This window comes from Lissotriton helveticus, chromosome 6, assembly GCF_964261635.1.
Source record: "Lissotriton helveticus chromosome 6, aLisHel1.1, whole genome shotgun sequence".
NCBI lineage: Eukaryota > Metazoa > Chordata > Amphibia > Caudata > Salamandridae > Lissotriton > Lissotriton helveticus.
Window position 1 is genome coordinate 1,889,024,902 of NC_136067.1, and position 26,764 is coordinate 1,889,051,665.

A 26,764-nucleotide genomic window follows, 5' to 3' on the forward strand; every position below is an offset into this window, starting at 1 on the left:
CCCAAGCCAGTGTGGCATTTACCTACTTTGATGCGGTTAGGTCGCCTATATTTAATGAAGTATCCCACAATAAATTGTGGGTGAGGAGACCTTCCCGAAATCTTTTCGTCCTGCTGGGTAGTCTCTTTCCTATGTCAGCTTAAACTAGGTAAGCCATCATGCAAGGGTACTAGATGTGTACATATGAATATGAAACTATCAGTGCTGAAGAGCCACTAGAACAGACTGTGTCTCCATGGTGCAGATCACCCACTTTTTACATTTAACAAACAGAAGTTTTAGCGCACTTACAGATACACTCCACCCAGATTCAGTGGCAAGAGTAATGACATTTGTAGCATTTATTAATACAGAAAAGGTATTTACAGGATTGATTTAAAAATCCCACATTAAAACACAGCATTCAATTATGTTAACTCTTCGAATTAAAAAAACAATTGGACATGAAAATCTGTACACTATGTAAGAAATAGATCAAGATCCAGATATTGGAGTATTCCCCGGATTACATATTTTACAGGTTGAAACACTGCCTTCATTACTAACTGAAGAGGACACATACTGGACATGCAATGAAAATGAGACCCATAATTTGAGGGTAAGAGAAACTCCCATTAGCGATTAATACAAATTTAAAGTGTAACTAAATTTGTGGCTTGACTTAGACAAATGTTGTACAACACAAACCACTTAAGATTTCCAAACTCAACTTAGTTGTGCAAATGCAAGAGTGGCAATTTTCCTCTCGCAGCCAGGAAGGTTAAAATATTTATTTTGGAGTAACACAATGCTGTTTAGCAAGAAAGGCTACATGCTTCCCTAAGGTTTTCCAACAAATGAGGTTTTGAAAAGGACTAAGCACAACCCACGTAAAAGTGGAACTTTTAAAGACCAATGTTCTCTTTTCAAACTTTCAAGAGTTTTTCCTTCATTACACAAGTCAATGTAAATTGGTAATCAGGCCTAATGGCGCAAATACAAAATATTCTTTTTGTAATAAAACTGTAAAAAAACACAAATTGTTGCACTTGAGCAAAAGGTGAACATGATGCTATTGCATTTTTAGCCAAACTAAAAATATTTCAAAAGTTAAAAACGAAACCACAATGAATATCCAAAAACCAAATTGACTCCTATGCATTATGTATGAATTTTAAATTGCTACCACCGGTGCTTAAGAGTTACAAGAATCAGCATTTCCTCTCACAGGGTGCACAATTTTTTGCAAGGTCAATGCCCAGAGTAAGTTAAAAAGAATTAGGCAAATGCCACCTTAGTTTTATAGTTGGTGAAACCCAGATATCATCCTTCTTTTCACTTTTTTTTTTAAAAATAAACAGTTGTTTCCATCAACTAGCAAATAAGACTTCGATAAAAAAAAAAGAAAAAAGGACTTCTGTTGTGAATTAAGACACTCATCTGTGAAGATTTCTTGCTAAGGTACAAATGTTACCAACTACAATTACACTGTTATTGCAGCTTTGACGAGAATATCCAAAAGTCAAATATGTTTCTTAGAATTCAATTCATTCCCTTAGAAAAGAATTTTAAGTTTTCAGATGAAGAAATGTGTTGTAAAAAAAACAAAAAACGATGACGTGTGATGAGCTTGCACCAGAGGTAGGTTAATAAAATCTTGTACTTCAGGAATAAACTTGTAGCCCGTGGCAGTGCAGTCCAGTTTCTGAAGGCTAGAAGGCTGACCTCACAATGGCAGTACCTGGATCCATGCCCTAGCCGGATGAAGATCACTATGAATGAAATGGATTCCACCACAGATGTGTTCGTCTCATGTGGGAGAGCTAATCTTTCAGTACAGCTTCAGCGCATCAATCCTTGAGTAAAGTCTGATGAAGGTTTAGATAAAGTGGTTTCTTGGTTAGCAGTTGCAGCTTCTTCCTTTTGAAGTCAGTTGGTTTTTTGTACCTGTAAAACAAAGACGCAAAAATTGTAAGCGGCAGCAGAGGGAGTGCAAAAATGTCTTCCACATCAAGTCCAATCTGGCCCATCCTGGAATCTCAGGAGGAAGAGCTGCCCAGCTTTATTCTGGGACCTGTGACCAAGATCATGGAACTACAGACAAGTGTCCTCTCCATGAAGATCCTTGGTCTTTTTAGTCTGTCTTTCAGTGTGTCTCATCATATAATGATTTAAATGTATTGTAGCAATCTCAATCCTCTAATTTGTTAGTTGGAATGGTTAACACAAGTTTCATTTGGCGCGAGTGTTATTTTCACTAATCAAATGTGTGAAGACATTTAAGAAACAATTGAGTGTTAACCTTCATCTTTGACTAGGGCATCCTAAAGCACCCACCTTATAAACAAGCTTCCCTACGTTAACCCAACAAACTCCAACAGTGCTACCTTTTGTCACACGATATCTGTTCCAGTCACACGAGCAGATATCACACGGTGGAACACAAAGTGAGCTTGAAACTTCTGCGTAGCTTGGGTCTCAGCTTGTGTATGGAGAACCTGTACTGCTGACTATGGCCATTTAAGTCTCCACAGGACATTAATGGCAGACTGAGAAAAGTTTGCTTTTTGTGTGGGGTGGGAAGGGATGTCAGGCAGAAGGTAGAAGTGCCTCCCAGGCAGTGGTTGACACAAAAACCAGCCTCTCCAAGGCCACGTCCACATCTCACATGGGAAAAATGTAGACGCTGGCAGGTCTGCTATGGAAACCCAGTGCAAAATGTGGTGCTGTATTATCCCCTCCAGCGTGCTGCCCTGCCTCTACTGGATTTATGCAGAGCAGTGAAGCAGGTTATCTTTGCAAGTGCTGCAATGTCATCCGACCAAGTTGCTGACAAACATGGTGGCTATTACAAGGCTAAAACTTAGGAATTCATCCATTTTGAGAACTTTAAATACTTCAATGCTTAAACGTATTGGAGCGAATGACAGATGACAAAACATGGAAGTCATTACTTGATCAAATGCAGAGTGCAAAAGGAGCACACAACTCATCTGGTAGTAATCCTGATCGGGGCACAGGGAGCTGGGGGCGGGGCTAAAAGACAGTGAAGAATCCAATGCAAAACAACAGACGTGGACGCACTTTGCCGTCAGAAATGCATCAGATGGTGTGCTCACACATTTGGGGTAGTCAGACAGAGACACACCACCAGAGGTTTAGCCTTTAGTAAATGTGGCTATATAAATGCGTTGGGGTGGTTGGGCCATACAAAGGAAGCAGAAGTTGGGCCTTAAACAAGTTTCCATGTGCAGCAATGTGCATTGTGTAAGTATCATAGGCGAAACGCAGTCTGAAGCAGGAGACTAGTGCTGGGAAGAAGGGGGTGTTGCGCGTGTCCATCTTGCACTGCTATTCAGTAAAATATGGTCCTTTTAGATGCCTCATTTTCCCCAACCAACTACTGTCTGCTAAGCAACACTGTAAATAATGCATTGTTGTTATGAAGTGGGTCATTGTCAAACCTATGTCTCTTAAGCCTATGCCCATTCATCTAATTCCAGCTTTCCATTCATGTTTCTGTTCTGTAATCCCTCCAATGTGATGCACCACACCACCCCACTGCCCTTCCTACTCCCATGTAAACACTAGGCCCACATTTGACAGATAATTATTTACTGAATGCTACTAGTGGTCTCTACCCAAGTCTCAAAAACGTACAATGGCTTTGACTGACACACGACATGGGTACTTGAGCAAGGTAGAGACGCTATGTACAGGTCCATGGTCAGTTTACCCATCAAAAGGTGAAGGGTTAGCAGTAGAAATGCCACATATTGTGACAAATGTTGCAGTAAAGCAAATCAAGGATGTATGGAAACCAGCTTTTTTGATTTACTTACAGTTCGATAACCATTGACCCAGATTTGATTTCATCCATCTCCATGAAAGCAAAACATTTTGTGCTGGTAAACCGCTTTTTAGGCTTGTAGTGTTTGAACTCAAAAAATATTGCAGCCCCTGTAGAAACGGAGAGAGATTAAATTTGCATTACATATCAATTTTAAGAGTCAAATCTTAAATAACTATTTTTCAGTAGTGCAAGTAATGTATCAAGTGCTTATGGAGAAAGACACTCACAAACTACGGTATATGGTTTACAAGCTCTTCTAGGCTGCCACTCACAGTGATTTCAGTGTATTCAGCAGACTTAATTATATTAGACAGGTCAGGTGACTAAGTTACATGCAATCAAGCTACACTACATCTGCCAAATAAACATATGAACCCCTCTTAACCACAATCTTTTTCCAACTAGCTATTCAAACGCTAGAGGTCACGGTACAAGCACACAACTCTTAAGCACTCATCCTAACTGCACAAAATTAGTTCTATCAGTTCTGTTTTCATCTGGAATGTGCAAGTAAAAAAAAAACCAAATATGTCAGTCGGCTCAATGTCGATGAAAAATCTATAGTTACACAATTTAACACACTTCCTCGTTTTCCGATTAGTTTGTGTGATGGCGGAGGGGCAAACATTCACTGAATGGGTAGACCAGAGGGACATATATATACTGAAGGCGATCAGGACAGTCACACGTCTCTGCTTTGCACTCCTTGGGTCCAGAATAATAGTGGGGTTCTTGCAGCATACAATAAGCAGATGGCACTTGTGGAACCAGTGGATTGGTTTCTAAGGCTGCTACTTACAAATTACAAAATTGAATGCTTTAGCAAGAAGAGGCGCCACTTTGAAAGGATAAGCGAAACGGTTTCTAGTTGAAATAAATAAGCCTTGAACTGCAGGTTTGGTTAAGTACAGACAGCGTCTTTTTTAGGATCAGATTTTGATGAATGCCAGTTCTACTGTGCTATAGAGATTATGAATAAATGGGTAACCTTTACAGCGGGCTATGGCAATAAGATAGCAAATAGGCAGAAGACTAGATGCAAGATGAGAAAGTTGAAAAACAGTTCTAGAGAGAAGAAAGCATCCACAGAAAAAGAGAAAAAAGTACTGGAGCTAAGAACTCAAGGATTCCAAGAGTTTTGATATTAGCAAAAATTTGATTTTTTTTCAACTGGAAGTCAAACCATCCGCATATAATGTAGGTTTCTTTTGGTGACAGACGGTTTCAAACTAGGGTCCATAATTGAATTACATCACAGACACAATAATAAAATGGATCAGTTTTACAGAACGTTGAGGATATTTTGGGTCTCTTCTCCTCTATCAGTTAGTACTCATTTTGAAGAGTACCAACGTTAAGGTGTTAACTTGTTGACACTGGAGTTAATATGCGTACAGAGGGTAAGCAACACGTTTTGCTTTAAATGTACAAGTAAAGAAGATTTTTTGTTGAAGGTCGACTACTTGATATCCCTCAAGAAACGGTGTGAGTGTTTTTCAACATGAAGGACAAATGAGAATTTGTAGAATAAAGCTGAAAGGGAGAGACAAGGTTAGGTATCCAGGAAGGTATATTCAGGTTCAAATATAGGTAAGATGCTCTATGTTATGAAACGTACAAAACACTAGAGTTGCTCAAACAGTGTCCTGGTGTTCTAGCGAATGAGGACTGCAACACTTCAGATAATAAGGAGAGGCTGATAACAAGGTCTTAAGAGCTTTACTGAATGGGAGGTGAAAGGTAATTTCCTTTAAAGTCAAGGGAGAGCATTCGAATGTTGGCAACTAAGTAGCTAAAAGCAGAAGACTTGTTGATCTTGGGACGCATCAGATGGTGGTCTCGGGCCCACCAAAGCGGATGGTTGGGACTGTATCTTTTGAATTTCTCCTGGAAATAAAGTGGACCTTCCTTGTAAACTGCCTGATGAACCAAAGAGATTTGAACTTTTTTCGTGAAAGCCTTGCCTAGATTAGGGATGTGCAGAATCTTGTAAATTTATGTTTTGCAGAATTTCATTAAAATACACATTCACCATAAAAAGTGAATTGCCAGTTTCTCATGTCAAATTTTTTACCCAAGGACACCCAAGAACACACCTTGCGTTAAAACGTTTTGCGAGACACAGAGAGGAGACTGGTTAGTGCAGAAAATCTCTCTTCGAGAGGCGTTTTCTGTGCGAACCAGCCTTTCACTGGCATCTCACAAAAGTTTTTAATGCAAGATACAAACTTGTTTAAAAATGAAACATACAAAATTGTGTAATGCGTGATTAAAGGAATTCCGCTGGCTTCATGAAAATTTCTTTTAACCCTGGTTTAGAACCACTGTGTTGCTCAAATTTGCCTTTCAAAAAGAATGTCACAGCTATTACAGGTGGTGGTACTTTCTTTCAACGGCTATTCAACAAAGTGGAATGCTTTGGGCTTATTGGGATACATTCTTTCCTGAATTTGAATATATAAATTGAACAACAAGTGCGTTGTGTTGGCTTACATGTATTGATGTAAATGGCTGTCAAGTATTGATTACTGTACGCTTCAGATCAGGGAGCGTTCGGTTTTGTTAGATGAATTCTTGTTTACACTAAGCAAATCGTATTACCCTACACAACACATTGTAGCTCATACCAGGTAGCACAGTGAGCAGGAAAAGGAAGGAAGAATAGATTAGTAGGAGAAGAGTGCAAGGAAGCTTAAGTGGAGGGTAAAGTAGTACCTGGTAAGTGGGGAGTTTTATGAAGGAAGCGAAGTGGAGGGAGGGGAATCAGAACGAGACTGAAGGGAAGGAACAATGGTGACGTTGAAAGGAACAAGAAGGGTAAATGGTCAGGAGTTCTGCAAAGTTAAAGGAAACAAATCTGTTTGATGAAGCTCTGCTATTACATGTGTGCGTCCCATGATTTCCTGTCTGCTTGTCTTTGTAGTTTTCTTTTAGCTATTTTAAGTCCATAGTGCAATTTTGCATTGTGAATGGATTTAGGTCAAGGAAGTAGATGCACATGGCATTGTGTACTGCAAAAGTGGAAAGAAATGTTTACTTACTTTCAACCATTAGTTTGCAGCTTGGTCTGGGGGGAAAAGTAATCTGCGGGGGAGTCTCTATCCCAACATATTGTGGGCACCAAGGTAAGACATGGATGGTCATACAATCAACTGTACTACTCCGGAACCGATAAGAGATGGCAGGAGGATTCAAGATTATGTTGGATGACCTGGGCAGAAACAGTGCAGCATATCCAATTGGCAAGTCTGTGGATATAATAACGTCAAGGCAACAGCCATGAGCAGGTAGAGAAACCCACTACAAGCGAAGAGGAAAGATGACTGCTTTTTACAAGCGGATAGTCCACACTTCCCCAGTCTTTTGTTTGGACCAAGGCTGTTGCCATGCACATAAGATTCTGTTTCCTCTAGCAATGCATTTATAGATTAGCAGAGGTGGTAAAGAGTGATTGAAAGATTCTTCATAAATGCCCATTGCAAGATTCCTATTTTCACCAGATGGTCTTCCAGGTGTCCAAGCGCACTAATCCTACATCTTTTCATCCTATATGAGTGGATTATATGCTTAAAATTTCTCAATGTGCCCTGCAAAATGCAAGAGCATGAGGAATATGTCCGATTCCAATCACGTAAAAATTGTTGTCACACAAAATGAAAAAGAAAGAGTTGGCACAGCCAAATCAATAGAAAGTAATTAAGACTAAGGATGAGACTGCAGAAGGCTCTCTGTCTCCTTCAATTACATATGACTCGACTAAGAGCACCTACAAAGCCACAAATAGTCATTCCTCTACATTGGTTTACTCTACACAACAAATCTGTGTAAATGTAGTCTGTGAGTACGATTAATGAGGACACCATTCATTTCAAATAGTGCATTTTATTCCTCAAGTTTAATTAAAAGTTTTCATAATTCATATCTTCGTAAAAATAGACTGTTAATATAGAAAAAGCATATAAAAAGGCAAAACTACTCAAACATTGTACTGATCATGCTTCCACTTCAGTCATACTATAGGTTCAACAACAAACCTTTTGTTAGCTTTTCAACATGTTTCTGGATCTCAATATCTACATTGAAGTGCACATAGGTATCCTCTTTTCTTGATGCTACAGGAGTATCTTGGACAGGAGTTAAATCTATACCATTTAAATCTGTAAAATAAAAATGTGAACATTACATGAACATGGCATAACAAGACAAGATTATTTCACATGCAAATGGTCGGTAAAGTACAAAAGGCTTGCCAGGAGCGTCTGATGTGATATATTAGGATCCTTTTTCTTTACTAAGATTCAAAGAGTTATATTACCATTTAACATTCCACCTTCTACAGATGGTCACATACACCCCCCCCCGTAAAAGAAGTGTTCCGCATAGTCAAATCTGGATCACCCGACTAAATCTGTCCAGAACCTGTGCTTAAGCTACCAATCAACGCTCCTTACTTTATCAAGTTTTTTTAACCTAGCCTTCCATACAGGCACAGTGAGTGCAGCTTGGAAACAGGCAGTAGTACTACATCTGTTAAAGGAGACTGTAGACCAGGCTTCTCCATCAAGTAGATCATGAGCTACTGGTTGCCCTCCAGCTACTTTTAAGGAGCTCTCCTGTGTGCTGCCCAGCTTGCTAAATTAGAACTTCTCGCTTGGTTGAATTAACCTACATACACAAACATTTAAAATTATGTATTTGAGATGAAAATGTGTGTAATTTCAGAACTCAAACTAATGTTTGGTGAAAAATGGTTTATTTTTCATGACATATTTAAAGTTTATATTTTGAGTGATAAATCATGCAGCATTAGAGAGACCTAAGTGGTACAAAAGAGGGTGGTGATGGACAGAGCATCTGAACCAATCAAACACTCACACCGAGTCAACAGATCTGGGTTTAATCCATCACCGTTCTTTAGCCCACTGCCACCCCAGTTCGGAGAGCCTCGCATCGCCGGAAAAGAGTGTCACCGTCACAGCAGACAGCCGTTGCATCACTGAAGAAGAGTGTTTTGCCGCTGCCGCATCACCGAAGAAGCGTGTTGCGGCTCAGAAGATTCACTGAGTCACCGCATGGCCTTCGGGCATGCACGCATCATATTGCATCAAGAAGACGCCATTTTGTTTCACTGTACCGGATTTTCATCGCATCATGGCGCTGCTCGTCGCATCGCCACGGAAGCGCAGTAAGAAACCGACGCATCACCTCTCCCTGCAAATCAGTCTGACCCTGTGCCTCATGGGAACAGTCCAGCCGAACTGCCAAGCCAAGCCTTCCCTGGACCGGAAATAAGCTTCCGAGGACCGGTTTCTGGCATTTCAGCCGTCTTCAGCCCGGCTTGCTTGAATCCAGTGGCAAAGTGAGCAAGGGACTCACGTCTGAGCATACCCTGCCAACTTATGGCAAACAAAGTGGTACAAAAGGGGGTGGTGATGGACAGAGCATCTGAACCAATCAAACACTCACACCCAGTCAACAGATCCTCTGAAAGTCTAAAAAACCCTTCACAGCTAGCCAGATCTGGGTTTAATGCATCACCATTCTTTAGCCCACTCTGCCAACCCAGTTCAGACATGGCCATATGCAAATCAGTCTGACCCTGTGCCTCGTGGGAACAGTCCAGCCCGAACTGCCAAGCCAAGCCTTCCCTGGACCGGCCTGTCAAAGGAAAGAGGGAGTCTTGTCAATAAAGTGCTCCAGGACTGACCAGAACTGGTTTGGACTAGGTACAGACACTCTCTGCCTTCAGAGAACAAACAGTAGTATAAATATTGGGGCCCAGACCCCAGGACTTTAGATCACTTTTGGGAAACAAGAAGAACCTTTGCTGAGGAGAGGAACCAGAGAGAAACTGAAGGAGGAGACTATCCCCATGCTGAGTGCTGTTTGGGGGATTGGCCTGCAGTGGTTGCCTGACTACCAAAGAAAGGAGAAAGGAACTTTGTGCTACTTTCATCAACTTGTAAAAGATTACAAAGGGCTTGAAGATATAACTTGCCTCCTACTGAAGTCTCAGGGACAACAGACTTCACCAACCAGTTCCCCTAAATTCCCTTGCTGGGAATTTGAAGTGCCTACTGTTGTGCTGGGCCTTCTGAGGGACTGCGTGTCGCATGGTGGTGGAAGCGCTACTCACAAAGAAGAAGCGTGGCGATGCCGCAGCTGCTGTCGTCGCATCACTAAAGAAGGGAGTCGCTGCTGTTGCATCGCATCACCGGAGCGCCTCGCATCGCCGGAAAAGAGTGTCACTGTCGCAGCAGACAGCCGTTGCATCACTAAAGAAGAGTGTTTTGCCGCTGCCGCATCACCGAAGAAGCGTGTTGCGGCTCAGAAGATTCACTGAGTCACCGCATGGCCTTCGGGCATGCACGCATCATATTGCATCAAGAAGACGCCATTTTGTTTCACTGTACCGGATTTTCATTGCATCATGGCGCTGCTGGTCGCATCGCCACGGAAGCGCAGTAAGAAACCGACGCATCACCTCTCCCTGCAGAGAAGAACCGACGCAACCCCTATGCAGCAGTAGAGAACCGACGCATCACCGTTCTTGCGTGTAAGGAACCGACGCATCACCTTTCCAGCAACACTTTAGTTGTATAGCATCACGCATCCAAAGATACATTGAGCATAAAGTGTTGCATTTAACATCTAAAGAGAACTAAGCTATTTCCACCATTTTTAAGTACAGTATTGTGGATTTTTGTGGTTTGTGGTCTTGTGTTAAGTCTATCTAAAAATACTTCTTTTTAGAATACAATCAGTGTGGTGTCCATCTCTAGTGTTGTCACTGGATTACTGTATGTGTTCACAAATGCTTTACACACTGCCTATGAGATAAGCCTGCCTGCTCGTTCCAAGCTACCAAGTAGGAGATCAGGGGTTATTTTAGGAGTGTAGACCCTTACCTTGACTAGACGCAAGGGTTCCTATTTGGTCAAAGGTACCGACCTCTGCCAACTAGAGACCCACAAATCTAACATGGTAACACCATTAAAGTTGATGGAGAAGGTCTAATACAAGGAGGTAATCATATAATATCTTGTAGGCCTAAATATAAGGTACCTGACAATATGACTGAGATGCAAAGAGGAACAGTTTGCTGGATACGGAGATAACATTTAAGGGGTGCTGGGAGAGCTGTACTACAATATGGCACGTATTTCACAACAGAAACATTAAGATTTCACACAAAAAAAACCCAAGAACAAAGAAGAAGCCATTACACAAAAAACTGCCGGTCATTGTTTTCAGAGAGGAATACGCGTAGCAAGATTAATGCATCATAAAAACAATAAGCTGCCAATAGTACATCCCTACACTTGATCTAAATGTAAGAGATTCAGTAATGGATGCTTTAATAAATTAAAGGATGCCCTGCTTTAGTCCAAGAGGTTTTACCGGAGATACATGTACTAGTTAGTTCTGTTTTTATTAATATCATATGGACGTGTTCATCCAGGTCCGAAATGGTGCCTGGTAAGGTAGGTGGTGCACAGTTCCAACAAGGTGTATTTGGATGTGGACGATGTGCATATAGGGTAAGGCGAAATGTACATGCAGACAAATACGAGATGAACACTGAAGAATGGCTCTTCACATCATTAAATGTTTTTTCACCCCATGACTTAGCGACTGTATCCTTAAACAGATACTCCTGGATTTTGAACAACTGTCCCCTCACAGAGCAACTAAATATCACACCTGCCAGGGTTAGGTATTTTAGAAGAAAGCATATTGGCTAAGTAATGAACAATATGAATCAGAACTGGACATTCAAAAAAGTTATAAAGGCAAAATGGTGAGACCAAAATTAAAAATGTTATGTTAGGTAGCGGTCAACCAAATCTAGGTGTCCACTGCCTGCCATCCAGAGTTAAGAGATATGGGTCATTATTGTACTGTTATATCACAGCTGCAGACACTATTTCTGCCTTCCAGACCGGAGATTATCATTGCAGAACAAGGGAGACTGTGTTGAACTTTAAAAAAACAGACAGGTGTATCGATATTGGGAGGGAAGAGGATTCAGAACCACAAATACACACTGCAGACCCTCTAGAAATGTAGCCTCGATACTAGTATAAATGTAGCACAGAAGCCCACATTTCTACTAAAACACTTCAGGAAAGAAAGTAATTTAGCAGTTGTCAAGGACAGGTTTAAGAGGGTTGATTTGACTGCAAAGACATATTTTAAAGACATGACAAGTGTTTTGTTGGGCAAAGGTGCACTGGCTCAAATTCTCCTGCTATGTTTTAACAGTATCACTGACTGTTAGACCCGGCATCCTTGGCGTGGTTGCCCCCTATCTTTTCGCCTCTACCTCCTGTATTTTTGATGCTGGGCTGGATTTCGTTTTTGCTGGTTTAGATGCTTTGGACACTCTTCCACTGCTGATCAGTGTCAGAGTGTAAGTGCTCCCTGTGTAAATTGCTATTGTGATTGGATATACACGATTGGCATATTTGTATCCCCTGAGAAGTCCCTAGTAAAGTGCACTGGGTGTGCCAGGGCTGGTGATGACAAATGCTACTAGTGGACCTGCAGCACTGAGTGTGCCACCCACACAAGTAGCCCTAAAATGGTGTCTCAGGCCTGCCACTGCAGTGTCTGTGTGCAGTCTGAACTGCCATGTCCTCCTGGTTAGTGTCCCCACTGACCAGGCCTAACCCTTCCCTTTCTGTGCACATTGGTCACCCCTATGGAAGGCCCAAGGTACGCCCTTGGCCAGGGTGCAGTGTATGTGAAAGGTAGAGCATGTACTTGTGCAGGTGACATGCTCTGGTAGTGAATTACAGCCATTTTCGTTTTTCACTGCTGCAAGGCTATCTTGCTCCATAGGCTATCATGGGGGATGCTGGCTGCAGTGGCTACCAGCATATCTTCTCATAGGAACAAGATAGGACATAAAAGTCTGGTATCCCTGAACTCAGAATTTAATAACACATCTTTTAGGAAAGGTTGTTTTTAAATCCTGTGTTTGAGAACAGCACTTTTAGAAAGTAGCTGTTCTCTTGTCTGACCTTTCTGTGTGCCTTGGCCGGTTTGTGAATTGACTGTCTGGTTTGAGAGTGACAGGGGCTGGGGAGCCCCCAGGAGGCTGGCTGGTCAGCCCTGGGCTGAATGACTGCATTTGCAACTTGAGTGGTGGGTGGAGATTGCACCTAGGCCTGAATAGGGCTGTGCCTGCCTTCCACAATGCTGGCTCCACCTCTTGCTGGGCGGCTGACGACCCTGCCCCTCACTCTGAAAGGAAAGGAGAAGCCAGGAAAACAAAGTGCTCAGGAAACACCCAGAACTGGTTCAGACCGGGCTCAGGGCCCACTTGCACAAAGAGAACAAAGGCTTTTAGGGGTATAAGTACAGGACCCCTTACAACAGAAAATTTGATCATCCTGGAATCAAGAAGGAACCTCTGCCAAGGAGAAAGCTGAAACTGAAGTAAGACTGTCCTGCTGTTGCTCTGCTGGACTGACCTGCTGTTGCTTTGCTGCCAAGGAGAGGGGAAGGACTTTGCTTTGTGCTGTGTCCCCTTGCTTGAAGGAATCTCCAAGGGCCTGAGAGAGAGCTGGCTCCCTGTTATGAAGCCCCAGCAACAAAAGGACTTCACCCACAGCTTCCCTGAACTCTACTGAGAGAGTTCTGTCCTTCCTGGAGTGCGTGGCCCATGTGTGGTGCCTCTGGAAGTTGTACCTGTGTTGGGGGAGCTGGAAACCAAGCTTTTAAAGACTTTCTGCAAGTTTTGTCGCATTGCTCGCTTGCGGAGCGCATCCCCGACAGTGCGAGGAAATTCCCGCCGCTACGAAGGTAGAGATAGTCGCAGCGCTTGTTGCCGCTGCCAGAGCTGTCGCATCCTTCGTTTGTGGGACGCACCAGACCGGTGCGGGAAGATTACCATCGCTGCGAGTGTCGTTGCAGAGCCTGTCGTCGCTGGGTGAGATCGCCGCACCGCTTGCTTGCGGATCACATCACGTCGCTGCGAGTGTCGTCGCAGAAGCAATCGCATCAAGGAGCTGCGAGAGAGAGAGAGAGAGATCACCACTGGTCCGCGCATCATCGCCCCGGAGATCGTCGCAACTCCAGAGATCATCGCATCGTGCTTTTGCGAGAGAAAACTTCCTACGGAACCTATGCAGCGGAATCCATACAAGTCCGCCTTCCTCCCCATACAGACCGGATTCGTCGCAACACGCCCCTTGCTGCAGCGGGGTTGTCGCATCGCCTCCCCAGGGTCTCAGGAGCGACGCATCGCTTGTTTTCCACCGCACCAGCTTCTGCTTTGGAACTTTGTCGCATTCAAAAGGTACTGTTGGCTAAACGTGACACAACTGTGAACTTTTCACGCAACTGTGGATTATTTTATCGCAAACTTAAGAACTCTTTTGCAACCATAATCTTGAACTGTGTATGTTGGATTTTTGTTGTTTTGTTCTTGTGTAGTTTAGATTAAATACCTTTATTTTTCTAAACTGTTGTGGAGTCAGTTTGTGGTGTTTTCACTGTGTTACTGTGAGTGTTGGTACAAATACTTTACACATTCCTTTTGGATAAGCCTGACTGCTTGTGCCAAGCTACCAAGGGGGTGAGCAGAGGTTATCTAAAGAGTGTTTCCTCCTTACCCTGACTAGAAGCAAGGGTGCCTATTTGGACAGTGGTACCTACCTCTGCTAACTAGAGACCCCCAGTTCCAACACTGACAAATAAGTATAACTTGTCTGTGTGGAAGAGAGCAAAAGGCCCTATGGGACTTAGCAATAGGTCATATTTGGTGGTCAGAAAGTGGCGGGAGATACAGATTAAATCAGGTTAATAGAAACAAAATCATGCATGGGCCTGCCATTTTCTCCTGGCAGATTTGAGACTGTCTAGCAAGGTGCAGTGGCTAAGTGTGTGAAATGCGACAGAGAGATCCATCAGTAATGCTGCCCCATTGTTGACCATTGACTGCCAACAGAGAAGTTCTTCCAAAAATAAAACACTTGCAGTGATTCAGTTATGAGTCCAGGGCAGAACCTCGCTTGTCTTTCATTGAATAGCTCAGATACTTCTAAATGGCCTGTCAAAGTCAAAGGAACTTATTAAGCGCACAAATCACAAAAAGGTCTCATGGCACTTGCGAAGTCTCCGTGCAAACTGACAATCTGATATGACGGCATTATTGATGGTCAAACAGCCAGGTTTTTAATTCCTCGCGGAAGAGCTTGTGATCAGAGATGGAGAGAAGATGAGACAGAAGCTTGTTCCAGAGGGCAGGTGCGAGAAAAGAAAAGGATCATCCGCCATTCCTTGCAGTGCGGATTCATCGCGGGGTGAGGAAATATTTAGTACTAGATCTAAGTGGTCTACTTGGATGATACCAACTAAGTTTCTTAGCTAAATAGCTTGGCCCGGTTCCATACAAGCTATTGTGAGTGAGACACAGGATTTTGAAAAAACCTCGCTTCTTAACAGGTAGCCAGTGAAGAGTCCTCAGGCTAGGTGCTGACGGAGCTCTTGATGGAAGAGTTAAAACCAGTCTATCAGCGGTGTTCTGCAAGACTTGAAGTTTATAGTGGAGCTCCTCGTTCACTGAAGCTAATAGGGCATCAGCGGTTTTCTGGATTCAATAGGAATCCATTTAAAGATTTTGCGTAATTTACACAAAATGCCATAACAGACACCTATTACATGGTTTAAATGATTTTTCATTGACAACTGATTGTCAATCATTATTCTGAGGTTCCGCACTACTTGTTTTGGAGATGGACATGGGCCTAGATTATGGGGCCACCAGTTACTGGACCAGTACTCATCGGCTTTCCCCAAAAAGAATGATCTCCGTCTTGCTCCCATTAAGCTGTAAGCGATTGGTGCACTTACAGTTGTTGATATGCGTCATGCAATTTTTAAAACGGATCACTGTATCTGTGGAGTCAGGGCCAAGAGTGATTAACAGCTGACTGTCATCAGGATATGACACTACATCAAAGCCATAGGACCGGATTACCCAGGCCAGAAGTGTTACATACAGGCTGAAAAGCATAGGACTCAAGATGGAACCCTGAGTAATTCCTTTTATATATATATTTTTTATTATTACGAACCAAAACACAGGCAGAGCCAGACAAAATCTATACAATGCTTCATATAAAACAAAAAAACCAAAAAAAAAAAAAACAATACATTACAGATTCATTTAAAGGAAAAGGAATAACAAAAATACATCAGAAAGCATGGGAGCTAGTGACTGGGATGGAGCGATCTGAGACCTTTATGTAGTCATAGGATTGTGTTTGGATTTCCACTTCGTTATTGGAAGCCAAAGTGATTCCCCATGTTTCCTTGCTCTTTTTCCCCTTGTATTATATATGGCCGTCTCTATGCTATAGATTGCCAGAAAACGGGAGAGCCACATATGAAAGCTTGGAGGTTCTTGCTCTTTCCATCGAGCTGCCAGAATGATTCTAAAAGCAGCGGTACCAATATAAAGTATTTTTTGCTCTGATTTTGACAATTTTAGAGTAGTATCACAACCTAAGACATAGAGTGTATCAGAGTCTGGTACCCTGTGCCCAAAAAGCTCTTCCCAGAAATTCGAAAGCATATTCTTAATTAACACAAGTGAAGGACAGCTACTAAACATATGTATCAGGGTGGCAGGACCTTTCGAGCATCTTGGGCAGCTATCATTCTCCCTTTTCCCCCATAAAAACAGCTTAGCGGGTGTGAAATAGAGATTGAATACTGTTTTATTTGTGCTTTTAAGTTACTAGCCATAATCAACAGTTGGCTCATCTCTAAAACACTATCAATATCTACGTCAGGATTGTTTAATTTTGAAGCCCAGCTAGATTCTGTTTTTTCCAGATCGTCCGACATATTAATTAGAAGTAGCCTATAAAGTGCTCCTATTCTAGTATTTGTATTGTTAAGGGCTACTATTATCTCTACTCTCCCCAAGTCAATAGAGGGCCGTTTTGCTCTTAGATACGCTATTACCTGCGCGAATTTAATGTAGTCACCGTTTGAGAGTTGGTATTTTTGTTTCAGGTCGTTAAAAGTGGTATCAAAATCGTTAATCAAGAAATCGCTAATTGTAGTTATACCAATCCTTTCCCATTTTCTTGCTATCACATCAGGATATGACACTACATCAAAGCCATAGGACCGGATTACCCAGGCCAGAAGTGTTACATACAGGCTGAAAAGCATAGGACTCAAGATGGAACCCTGAGTAATTCCTATGCTTACAGACCGACTTCACGAGGCCAGGGTCCCAATTTGTACTGTGGTGGTTCGGTTCATTAAATAATTCCTGAACTTCGTAGTCACGATGCCTCTGTTTGCAGCTCATTATCTTTTCCGTATTATTTGCAGATGGTACACTGTTGTCACAGTAACCTCAGGTAAACAGTGCACCGGACCAGAGGGGTTCACTTTGTGTTCGGCAGTCTGTTTTTCACTACTGTGAGTTTATCTTCATTGAACTTTCCACTTCTTTCTGGTTTTTCGTCCCACACTTCATTTTATCAGGTAAATGAATCAACTTCTCCCCTTTGGTTTCTACTGCTTATTGGCAGTAGTTTATAGGTCATCGTTGCTCCGGTCTCGTTGGGTATTTTTCTCTTTAGAGTACATACTTACCCCAGAAATCTCAGGCTACGCATACTGCTTGATTCAGTAGAGTTGTGCATCAAGTAGATATTTCTTACTCTCCTCTTCATCAGTCTGTTGTCTACTATGGCACTGCATGATTACACAGGGAGCAGTATATTAATTGGTGATGGCAACTCTGTTTTTCTTTTTACTACCTCACGATAAGAAACACGGTACTTGTACCGGAATCTCCTTGGTGTCTTACTTAAATTTTGATAGCTAAGTAATGATTGAATTATGAATGTTCCGATTACTCTAGTACACTGGTTAGAGGAGGCAGACCCGGACGCTGAGATCAGACCCTGGACCAGGGTTCAATTCCCGACGCGGCATGGTCTTGAGCCCAAAATGTCCACGGACTCGGTAATTCTCGCTTCGGTGCCTACTCGAATCACAGGTTCACACTCTGCAACTCTGGGCAATAGCTTGCTTAATCTCCACTACGGCCCCCCGCGGCGGGATGCCTGGCTTTCACCTTGGGGATACCCAGTAGGGGCTATCTCACAGGGAAAAACCAGGACGGGTTCCCAATGCAAAGCGCTTTGAGACCTGGCGGTGATATTGCGCTATATAAAAACCCATCCATCCATCCATCCATCCATAGTATCAGCATTAAAAAAAAAACTTCTTTTGTATTGCAGTGGCCCCTGAAGAAGGGACACAGGGTCCCGAAATGCATTGGGCTATCCATAACTATTTGTGAATCAAAAGGATTGTATTCTTATATACTTTTGGAATATGGACTTTAAACAAAAGTGTTCTATGTACAGGTTAAAACCAGCAATTTGATGCATCATTATGGTCTTGTTTTTGATTGCTACTGGGTTGTATCGAATTGGTATGGCAATAAGAAAAATTGCTGAACAGAATTTGTTTGTCTGAAGCTTTATTTTGAATTATTCCCAATTTACATTGCTAATTTTGTTTAAATTTGATTGAGTCCTTAGAACACACAATCGTAGTGCACACAGTTTTTCATGTGAGTGTTCGCTTGATTTTGTTTGGAGTTTCTCATATGTGGGACAGGCAGCCCACAAATACTACGTAGGACTGAAATTTAGTTTATTAGTCCTGATAAAGGTCTCAAACATACTCTTAACTTACTGGTTTAGATTACAAACTCACAGGTGTGCACCACATCCATATATTTTAATCAAGTATGTTAACTTGCCAAGTCGAAATGGCAGTTTAAACTGGACACACAGATTCTGCGGTGGCATGCCTGAGACATGTTTAAAGGGCTACTGAAGTGGGTTAGGCAATCAGTGCTGCAGGCCCACTAGTAGCATTTAATTTACTAGCCCTGGGCCCATAGTGCACCTTACTAGGGACTTATAAGTAAATTAAATATGCCAATTGTGGATAAGCCATTGTTACCATGTTCTAAGTACAGAGCATATGCACTTTAGCACTGGTTAGCAGTGTTAAAGTCCCCAGAATCCTAAAGCCAGCAAAAAAGAACTCAGCAAAACAGGAGGTCTGAAGGCAAAAAGTCAGGGGAAACCACACCAAGGACGCCACGTCTAACACAGATGATGAAGCATGCCACATTTGGTGGGTGAAGGAAATATTTCTTCAAAAAGGAATATACCATTACTGTTAGGTTACTATTGTTTCTTCTATATTTTTCCTTGTAAAAGTCCCAGGTGTTTCTTTGCATGTTATAGTGCTAGAAGTTGTGAGTCAACACCTGCTGGTCTGTAAAGCTCTCTTGGCCCTCTGTTGTGTTTGAGTCTCCATGTTCTTAGCCATGGCAGGTAGTGGAGTAATAGATTGGAAATGTTTAAGATCTGCTGCGTCCAGTCCAGGATTTTTTTCCAATAACAGGATAACAACTTCTTCCTTCAGCACCTCAAAAAAGTATCCTTGCCTACAGATAGAAGTGGAGAGGTTTTTGGAGTGGGATGCCTAAAGAGGGAAATAGGCCTTTGTGGGTGGCTACTGGGCATAAATCACGCAGAATACCAGGTTTAAAAGTGAGAAATGTGACAAAGCATCTTGCCCAGGTTCATTAACCGAAGCTCCAAAATTGACAACAGGGAGCAACTCAGTAGTGTAAGGAGAGATACTCATCTGGCTCTTAACATCTTCGTATATCATGGCAATCTATGAAGAACACAACTTGGTCAGGCAGTTACATAGGTCCAGAGAGGGAGCAATAGGTGTTTCCATAGTGGAAGAATGGGGAAATTAATTGAAATGTTAAAGAGGTCCTGCGAGTGTCTGAACAAAGATGGATATTGCAAGGCTATAGAATTGGCGTTAACTGCTTGCAAGTGTGACTTGTAGTGCTTCCGGGAAGCCTGCAAGGCCAGCTCAGAGTCACTTGTGTAACCTTTCCATCACCAGTGTTCAGCTTCTATGCCTTTGAGTGTTTCAGCTCTCAAATCAGCTGGGAACATTCTTTTGTGGTATTTCCCATCCCTCAGAGAGGTGGATATGGGCAAGAAAAGTCCAATGTGTCTATTGATGAAGGGGGACAGCACTATAAATGAATGTACTAAGATGATATCTTCACCCCGTGTTTTTACATTAACTGTGTATTGTTTAGTATATGTAAAAAGTGGACACTTCAATTTAATTGGATAATTATAATAAACACATTTCACAATAAGGAGACAGTCATATGGTTTTATGTAATATATATGTGGTGTATTCTATTTAGTACATTCTAACTGAGAGATCAATATACACAGACGATTTACATATATAATTAGGAGCACAAAGGGTAATTCTTCTTTGTTTATGATTTAATCTACCCTGTCCCTGTCGGCTTGAAAGGGTGACACTTGAATTGAGAGTAGGAATGAAGATTGACAGCTGAGGTAAACTAGCTCCACATGGAGGTCACTAAAAAAGAGTGTGTGCCACCTCCATATCCTATTGCTAGAAGCACAGGGGACACTCGGGGGCTCTTGTGGTCGGAGATGGCTAAGCAAGTACAGTTAAAAATAAAATAAAACCAGGACTGTAGTGTGAATCAGGGGTCATGCACACTGGGAGCTCAATTGCTTAAAGACCAATTTACTTATCTTCGGTAATGCCTTATCTGGTAGAGGCTACCTAGCTGCAGATTCCTCATCTTAAAATATTCCCCAGGCGTCAGACTGGATACAGAAATTTTCAAGCAGTACCTCTGCAATCCAGTAGGTGAGTGACGCTCTGCTCCACATTGGCCGCAGCGGATGTGACGTGCTCTGACATCAGTTTCACACAGAGAACCAACAAACCAGTGTGCAGACAGTAAGGACCTACATGAGACTTTTAAATAAAAATATTTCATTTGCAGAAGCGGGGAGGATCGGTTAGAAACCTGGGGCTAGATAGTGTCTACCAGATAAGGCATTACTAAAGGTAAGTAACTTGTTCATCTGATAGAGACTTCTAGCTGCAGATTCCTAACCTTAGAATAGATACCTATGAAATACCTCCCAGGAGGTGGGTCTGTGAATAGATTAACCAAGAAGTCCTGGAGGACGAAATGGGCAAATTGCCTGTCCGACAGACTTTACTGTGCAGGTGTTGGGAAAAAGTGTGCAGAGATGTCCACGTAGCAGCCTGAGAGATGTCCAGGATTGAGACGCAGGGGGCTAACACAGTGGTTGCAGCTTTGGCTCTGGTGGAATGAGCCCGCAAACCCTCAGGGGGTTTATCGAGGGTGCACAGAAAGCACCTGACGTTTGCTAACCCTCCTGGCTGATGTAATGGCCACTAAAAAGACTGTTTTGATGGTCAAGAGGCATACAAGGTGAGCACATCAGAATTGTCAGAACCAAGTTAAGGTCCCATTGGAGCAGGATAAAAGGTTTTGGACCAAACAAATGTTGAGCCCTTTTAGGAAACAAGACGCAACTGGTGACTTCAACAAGGAGGGTTGATTCGCCAAACACAAAAACTGAATTGGCCGAAAGATACCCTTTACCTGTGCCCATCAAAGCCTTGCTGAGCTATAGATAGGACAAACAAGACCAACATTTTTGTCAGAGCCCCAAGCCACAAACTTATCCAAACAGCAGGGACATACAGTCTTAGTTGAAAGACACCTGGCTGCCAGAATGGCATCACATACTCCTGAAGAGCAGTCAAAGGATGTCAGCTGCCGCCACTCAATCTCCATGCATGAAGGCAGAGCGTGCGCAGGTTTGAGTGCAGAACCCTTCCATGTTGCTGTGACAGAAGATCCTACCAAAAGGGCAGCCTGACTGAAGAACCGACTCTCATGCGCAGGAGTTAGGGATACCATACTCTCCATGCACAATCCGGAGCCACAAAGATGTCTTGGCCCCAGTCTATCTTGTTGTGAACTCTGGGCAATAGTGGTATTGGCAGAAAGGCATACAGGAGGCCTGTAGTCCACTCAAGACTAAATTTTGCTCAGAGAGAGATATGCCATAGAAACTCCAGCTTCTCGAACCGCTGGCATTGTGCATTCTTGATGGCGGAGAAGAGATCTGACCAGGGTTTTCCCCTGTTGCAGATGAGGATTTACACCACCTATGAATCGAAACGCCATTCGTGATCTGCAAAGAATCAACGGCTGAGCTTGTCCACTCTGGCATTCAGGGAGCCTACCAGATGTTGTACAACCAGAAAAATGTCCTGGCATGGCAGCCATGTCCAGAGGCACAGAGCCTCTTGATACAGGGCCCAAGACACAACCCCACCCTGCTTGCTGCAGTACCACACGTGGGTGGGATTTGTTCGTGAACACTCGAACCTGCTTCTCCCTGATGGACAGGAAGATGGGCTTTCAATGCCAGGTGTACCGCTCTCAACTCAAGGAGGTTTATGTGGAAATGAGACTCCGACAGAGACCAGAGTACTCTGATCTCCATCTCTCCCAAATGGCTACCCCAACCGAGAAGGGAAGCATCTGTCAACAGTGTGAGCTCTGGGTGGGGGAAGGGAGAGGGGTCTGCCGCAGACCCAATCGTGGTCACCACTGCAGGTCTTTTGTAGTTCCGTCAGATAATCAGCCCAGATCAGAAAGATTCCCCTGATGCTGCACCCTCTGGTCATTCAGGTCACACTGCAGAACCTGCATATGCCAGTAGGCATGTGTAACCAGCACTATGCAGGAGGCCATGAAGCCCAGCAGCCTGTGAGTCAGTCTGACTGAAATCCAGGATAGAGACTGAAACATAATAAACATAGCCTGCATATCATGTGCTCATCGCTCCAGAGCCAAAACTGCACCACAACCAGAATGGCTCAGATGAAAGGGAGCGTCTGGGAGGGAATCAGGTGCGACTTCGGCCCACTGATACTGAGGCCCAGTGAATGCAAGAGGTCTGTTCGCGTTGTATGGAGGTGGGCTATGATGCCTGGGGCGAGTCTACTTTTAACAGCTAATCGTCGAAGTAGGGGAAAACATAGACCGGACCTCCGCAGATTGGCTGCAACCACTGCATCATCTTCATGAACACCTAAGGGGTGCAAGTATTCCAAAAGGGTGCACAGCAAACAAAGTGCTTGTGGGCCACCGTGAACTGCAGATAACGTCTGTGGGCTGGCATTAAGGTTATGTATAAATACGCATCCTGCAAGTCCAACACTCCCATTTATTCTACTGGGTCCACAGCAGACAGGAACTGAGCTAATGGCTGGGGAGCCTGTTCACCGTAGTGGCTGGGTGTAAAAGTTTACGGTTGATCGCCTTTCACCCCCTCTATGGCTACAGTAGAGGCTAAGTGGGGCTGGCGCGGAGCCATGTAAACTCCCAACAACTGAGCAGTGGCCCTGCAGTCTTTATAGCACTCAAGCACAGTCTGCCTTCTCACCAAAAAGGCAGGTGCCGTAGAAGTGCATGGCCATAAGGGATGCCAGGACATCCACCGAAAAGCCAGAGGACCTCAACCAGGTGTGGCAACAGAGTTCAACTGACAAGGCAATGGCTCTGTCCAGTGATTTGGTTTTATCCAGACCGCAAGGTTTGGTGATCTTTGCCCACCAGTTCCTTACACCAGTTATCCTTGGGCTCCTCCATGGTGCTGGGATAACCATAAAGATCCTGAAAACCTCCCTAATCATACTTCCCCACTGAGCCTATGAAAAAATAGGCCCTGGATTTGACTTGAAAGATTGAGTTCTGACTGATGCCGGAGTTAACATCAGGCAATGTCGATCCTGCTCCATATTGGAGTCAGGTATTGCAATAGAATTGGTGCTGCCGGGACCATGCCACTGGAACAGATTCCAGGAAAGGTTGCGACCTTACAACTGGAGCCGATCTGGATCTAGACACAGATCCAAAGGGCCCAACTTATGCTCAGGGCAAACCCGCTAGTGGGGATCCAACGGGGGCACCAGTCAAACAAGTTTGGTCCAAAGGTACTTTAGAGGGCTTGGCCTGCCTTAATAGGAGGGTGCATGGCCTTACATAACTCCTTTACCTTGGTGGGGGTCTCCCTGGCTCCGGAATATTCTGGAAGGCGCAGAGCAGACCCACATTCAGTTTCCATGGCTGCCGCAATGGGAGTGGACCAAGACCTGTGGCATCATTCTCATGCCTCATCGGAAGACTTGGATTGGTGCGGTGAAGTCGAAGAGCCCTTCTGACTTCTTTGAATTCTTTTGGAACTCACTCAACAACTTTGAGTGCGATGATGAGCACCTCGAACGTCTCTGCGAATGGGCCTGCTAGCTTCCACACGACCATGACCTGCAGCGTCACAGAGATGAATGTGTTGGGCGACCAAATGCTTCACGGAACGTTCCTGAACCAGCTTGGCATTTGTGGCATAATAGTCAGGACAGGCCTTGGAGTCATGGCCGAGCTTCAAGCACCAGAGGGGAAACCAAGTGGGGGTCTGTCACAGACATCTTCCTTTGACAGGAACCACACGGTTTAAACCCCGCAGATTTTAATGGGGAACATCCCTGGATGTACACTGGGAGCAGAAGCTAAAAATAAAATATCAAATATCAGTCCAAAAAGTGGAGTGAGGCAGCTGCCTCCGGCACTGCGCAGATGGCGCAGAAAGAAAAGAACTAATGTCAACGTGCTGGGGTGGCACCTATATAGACACTGCACACTTCTCATACAGCGCAGACAACGCGGAGCCGATTGATCCCACGTACCAGCACGCAGAGGTACTGCTCAAAAATCTCCGGATCCAGTCTGATGCCTAGGGAATATTGTAGTTAAGGAATCTGCAGCTAGAAGTCTCCATCAGATAGAAGGTTCATTGTATGGCCCTTCCCTTTATGGGAAGTAACTTGACTAGTTGGTCACGTCCCGTTCCTGCTAAATCTTTCCAAAGTAGAAGGTATGCCAAATCGTTACCCTGACCATAGTGACTGAACTCCCTCTCCCACAATACTGAAAGGAGGGTGGCTGATGGCCACCAGCCAACAGAACGCCACCATTTTCTCTAAATAACCCTCATCAAGGCCAGTAGGTAGGTAGGTAAAAAAAACATAATGAGCAGAGGAATTGGAAGGTCACCTACATATATGGAGCAATGGCAAAGTAAGGAAAAATGTGTGGATTAAATTAATCCCCAGCTGGTCTGTATAGACCACTTCCACCTTTGAACCATGTTACATGTTCTATGACATCACTTTGACATCACATTGTAACATTTGGCAATGCTGAATCACAGTTGGAAGGATCACACAAACATGTTCAGATAAAAACAGAACATTCAGGTAAGTATACAGAGAAGAAAACATTTCCAAAGTGTGCCCAAGAAGCTATATGATGTTGCGAAGGGCCACTCTATGGGCACGGGGGAAAAGTAAGAGTTGGCGGAGCAAAAGTCAATTTCTTCAGTGGATTCAACAGTCTAAATGCGAGCTGACCTGAAAGTGAACCATATTTAGAAGGGAAACTTGGCAAAAGATAGTGGCCAAGAGCAGCCATGTGCTCCGTTTCATGATAGTGTCAAGGTTAGCTAATGACAAGGTTGCAGAAGACAGGGAGAGGAATTAAGTGGGCTAGATTTCAAAATTGAGAAATGGGTTTTATCTGAGATTAGTAGTACAATTTGTGGGTTGCAGCAATTAGAAAAGGACCTGGAGAATGAGAGTGCGAGCAATAAGAATTTGAATCTTGTAAAGTAGTAAATTAATTCAACAATGATGCAATTTGCAGTGTTGGCAGGGATACAATATTAATATGATCTCATAAAATTCACAGTGGCTCTAGAAAAAGAAAAACAGACATTAGAATGCAAAGGTATATATGACTGTGAGAGAATGATTGGAGCCATCACACAGTGGAGGAATTTGCCCCAGAAAGTGATATGGCAGGAACTGCTTTAGAATTGAAAAGGGCCAATTTGCATTGCGATTCTTCATATGACTATCCAATCCAGAGCATGCTGAATTGTGTGCTGGTAGTAACACACTGGGTAAAACAGAACATGTCAGGTCCATTTTGGAAATACAGTACCAATGACCAAAGATGATGACGCAAGAATATGGGAGAGAACCTCTCTGCCTCTTTTTATTGAAGATGCAAGTCAAATTGTCTGTATTGGAAAAATAATGTGCTCCTAAGAAAACAGAGAGCAAACATTTTAGTTTAGGTAAAATCACTTAACTATAGAAGGATCTAGACAGTTCTCTGCTGAGGACAGGTTGAATTCTGGTTAGTCCTACAAGCAAGAAATCATGACTATGTTCATGCAAGAGACTAAGGAGAGCGCCAGGAGTCTAATTCTCCATGTCAATCAGTAGTTAGTAGGCAATTAGCAATGTGTATACCTTTGCCTTATACAACATACAAACCTAGGGGTCTAAAAGAGATGGTATTGAACAACCTCTAAGTAAATTGTCTTAATGTTTATATTAATACATCAAGATAAAGCCAAGACTGACTAGTTATTGCAAAGGACGTGGAATTCCAACAAAGGGCCACCGGTGATTGTAGAAGAATCTCATTTAGGATTCCCATCAATTGATGGAATGAAGTTAATACGGCAGGAGTTAATACGGCAGGTAGAAACAATGTATTTGTCTCCTGAGTGCTGGGTCAACAATCATACTTAAGTTTGTGGAAATGTATACCTCAGAATGCACAAAACTGAGGTCACAGTTATATCTCAAAATGGTACGTGTGCCCCATCTCTCATTGTTCTCTTGACGAGAACCCCAAAACCAATCTAATAAAAGCAAACTGTTTATGTCGTGATTATACACAACTTAAGAAGTGTATAGGGAATGGCTTTGGACACTATGAAGGTGTGGCGAATGGTTAAAGGAATGAGTCTTTGCATGAATGTCTGCGCATGTGGCAGTGCAGGTGTGGGTGTCTGTACATCATTAAAGCAAATATCTGCTATACATTAT

At 43.2% G+C, this 26,764-nt stretch overlaps 1 protein-coding gene across 2 annotated transcripts in view; it reads right to left on the reverse strand.

Moving 5' to 3' along the window:
• Positions 1-309: 309 nt before the first annotated feature.
• Positions 310-26,764, reverse strand: part of AIDA (axin interactor, dorsalization associated) — a 165,966-nt gene continuing 139,511 nt past the window's right edge. For both annotated transcript variants that reach the window (XM_078649824.1, XM_078649822.1), the window contains 3 exons: positions 7,867-7,989; positions 3,822-3,939; positions 310-1,926 (listed from right to left, as the gene is read on the reverse strand). In XM_078649824.1, coding sequence (XP_078505950.1) covers positions 1,830-1,926; positions 3,822-3,939; positions 7,867-7,989 — 338 coding nt within the window. In that variant the 3' untranslated portion in view covers positions 310-1,829. The remainder of the gene's footprint in view (positions 1,927-3,821; positions 3,940-7,866; positions 7,990-26,764) is intronic.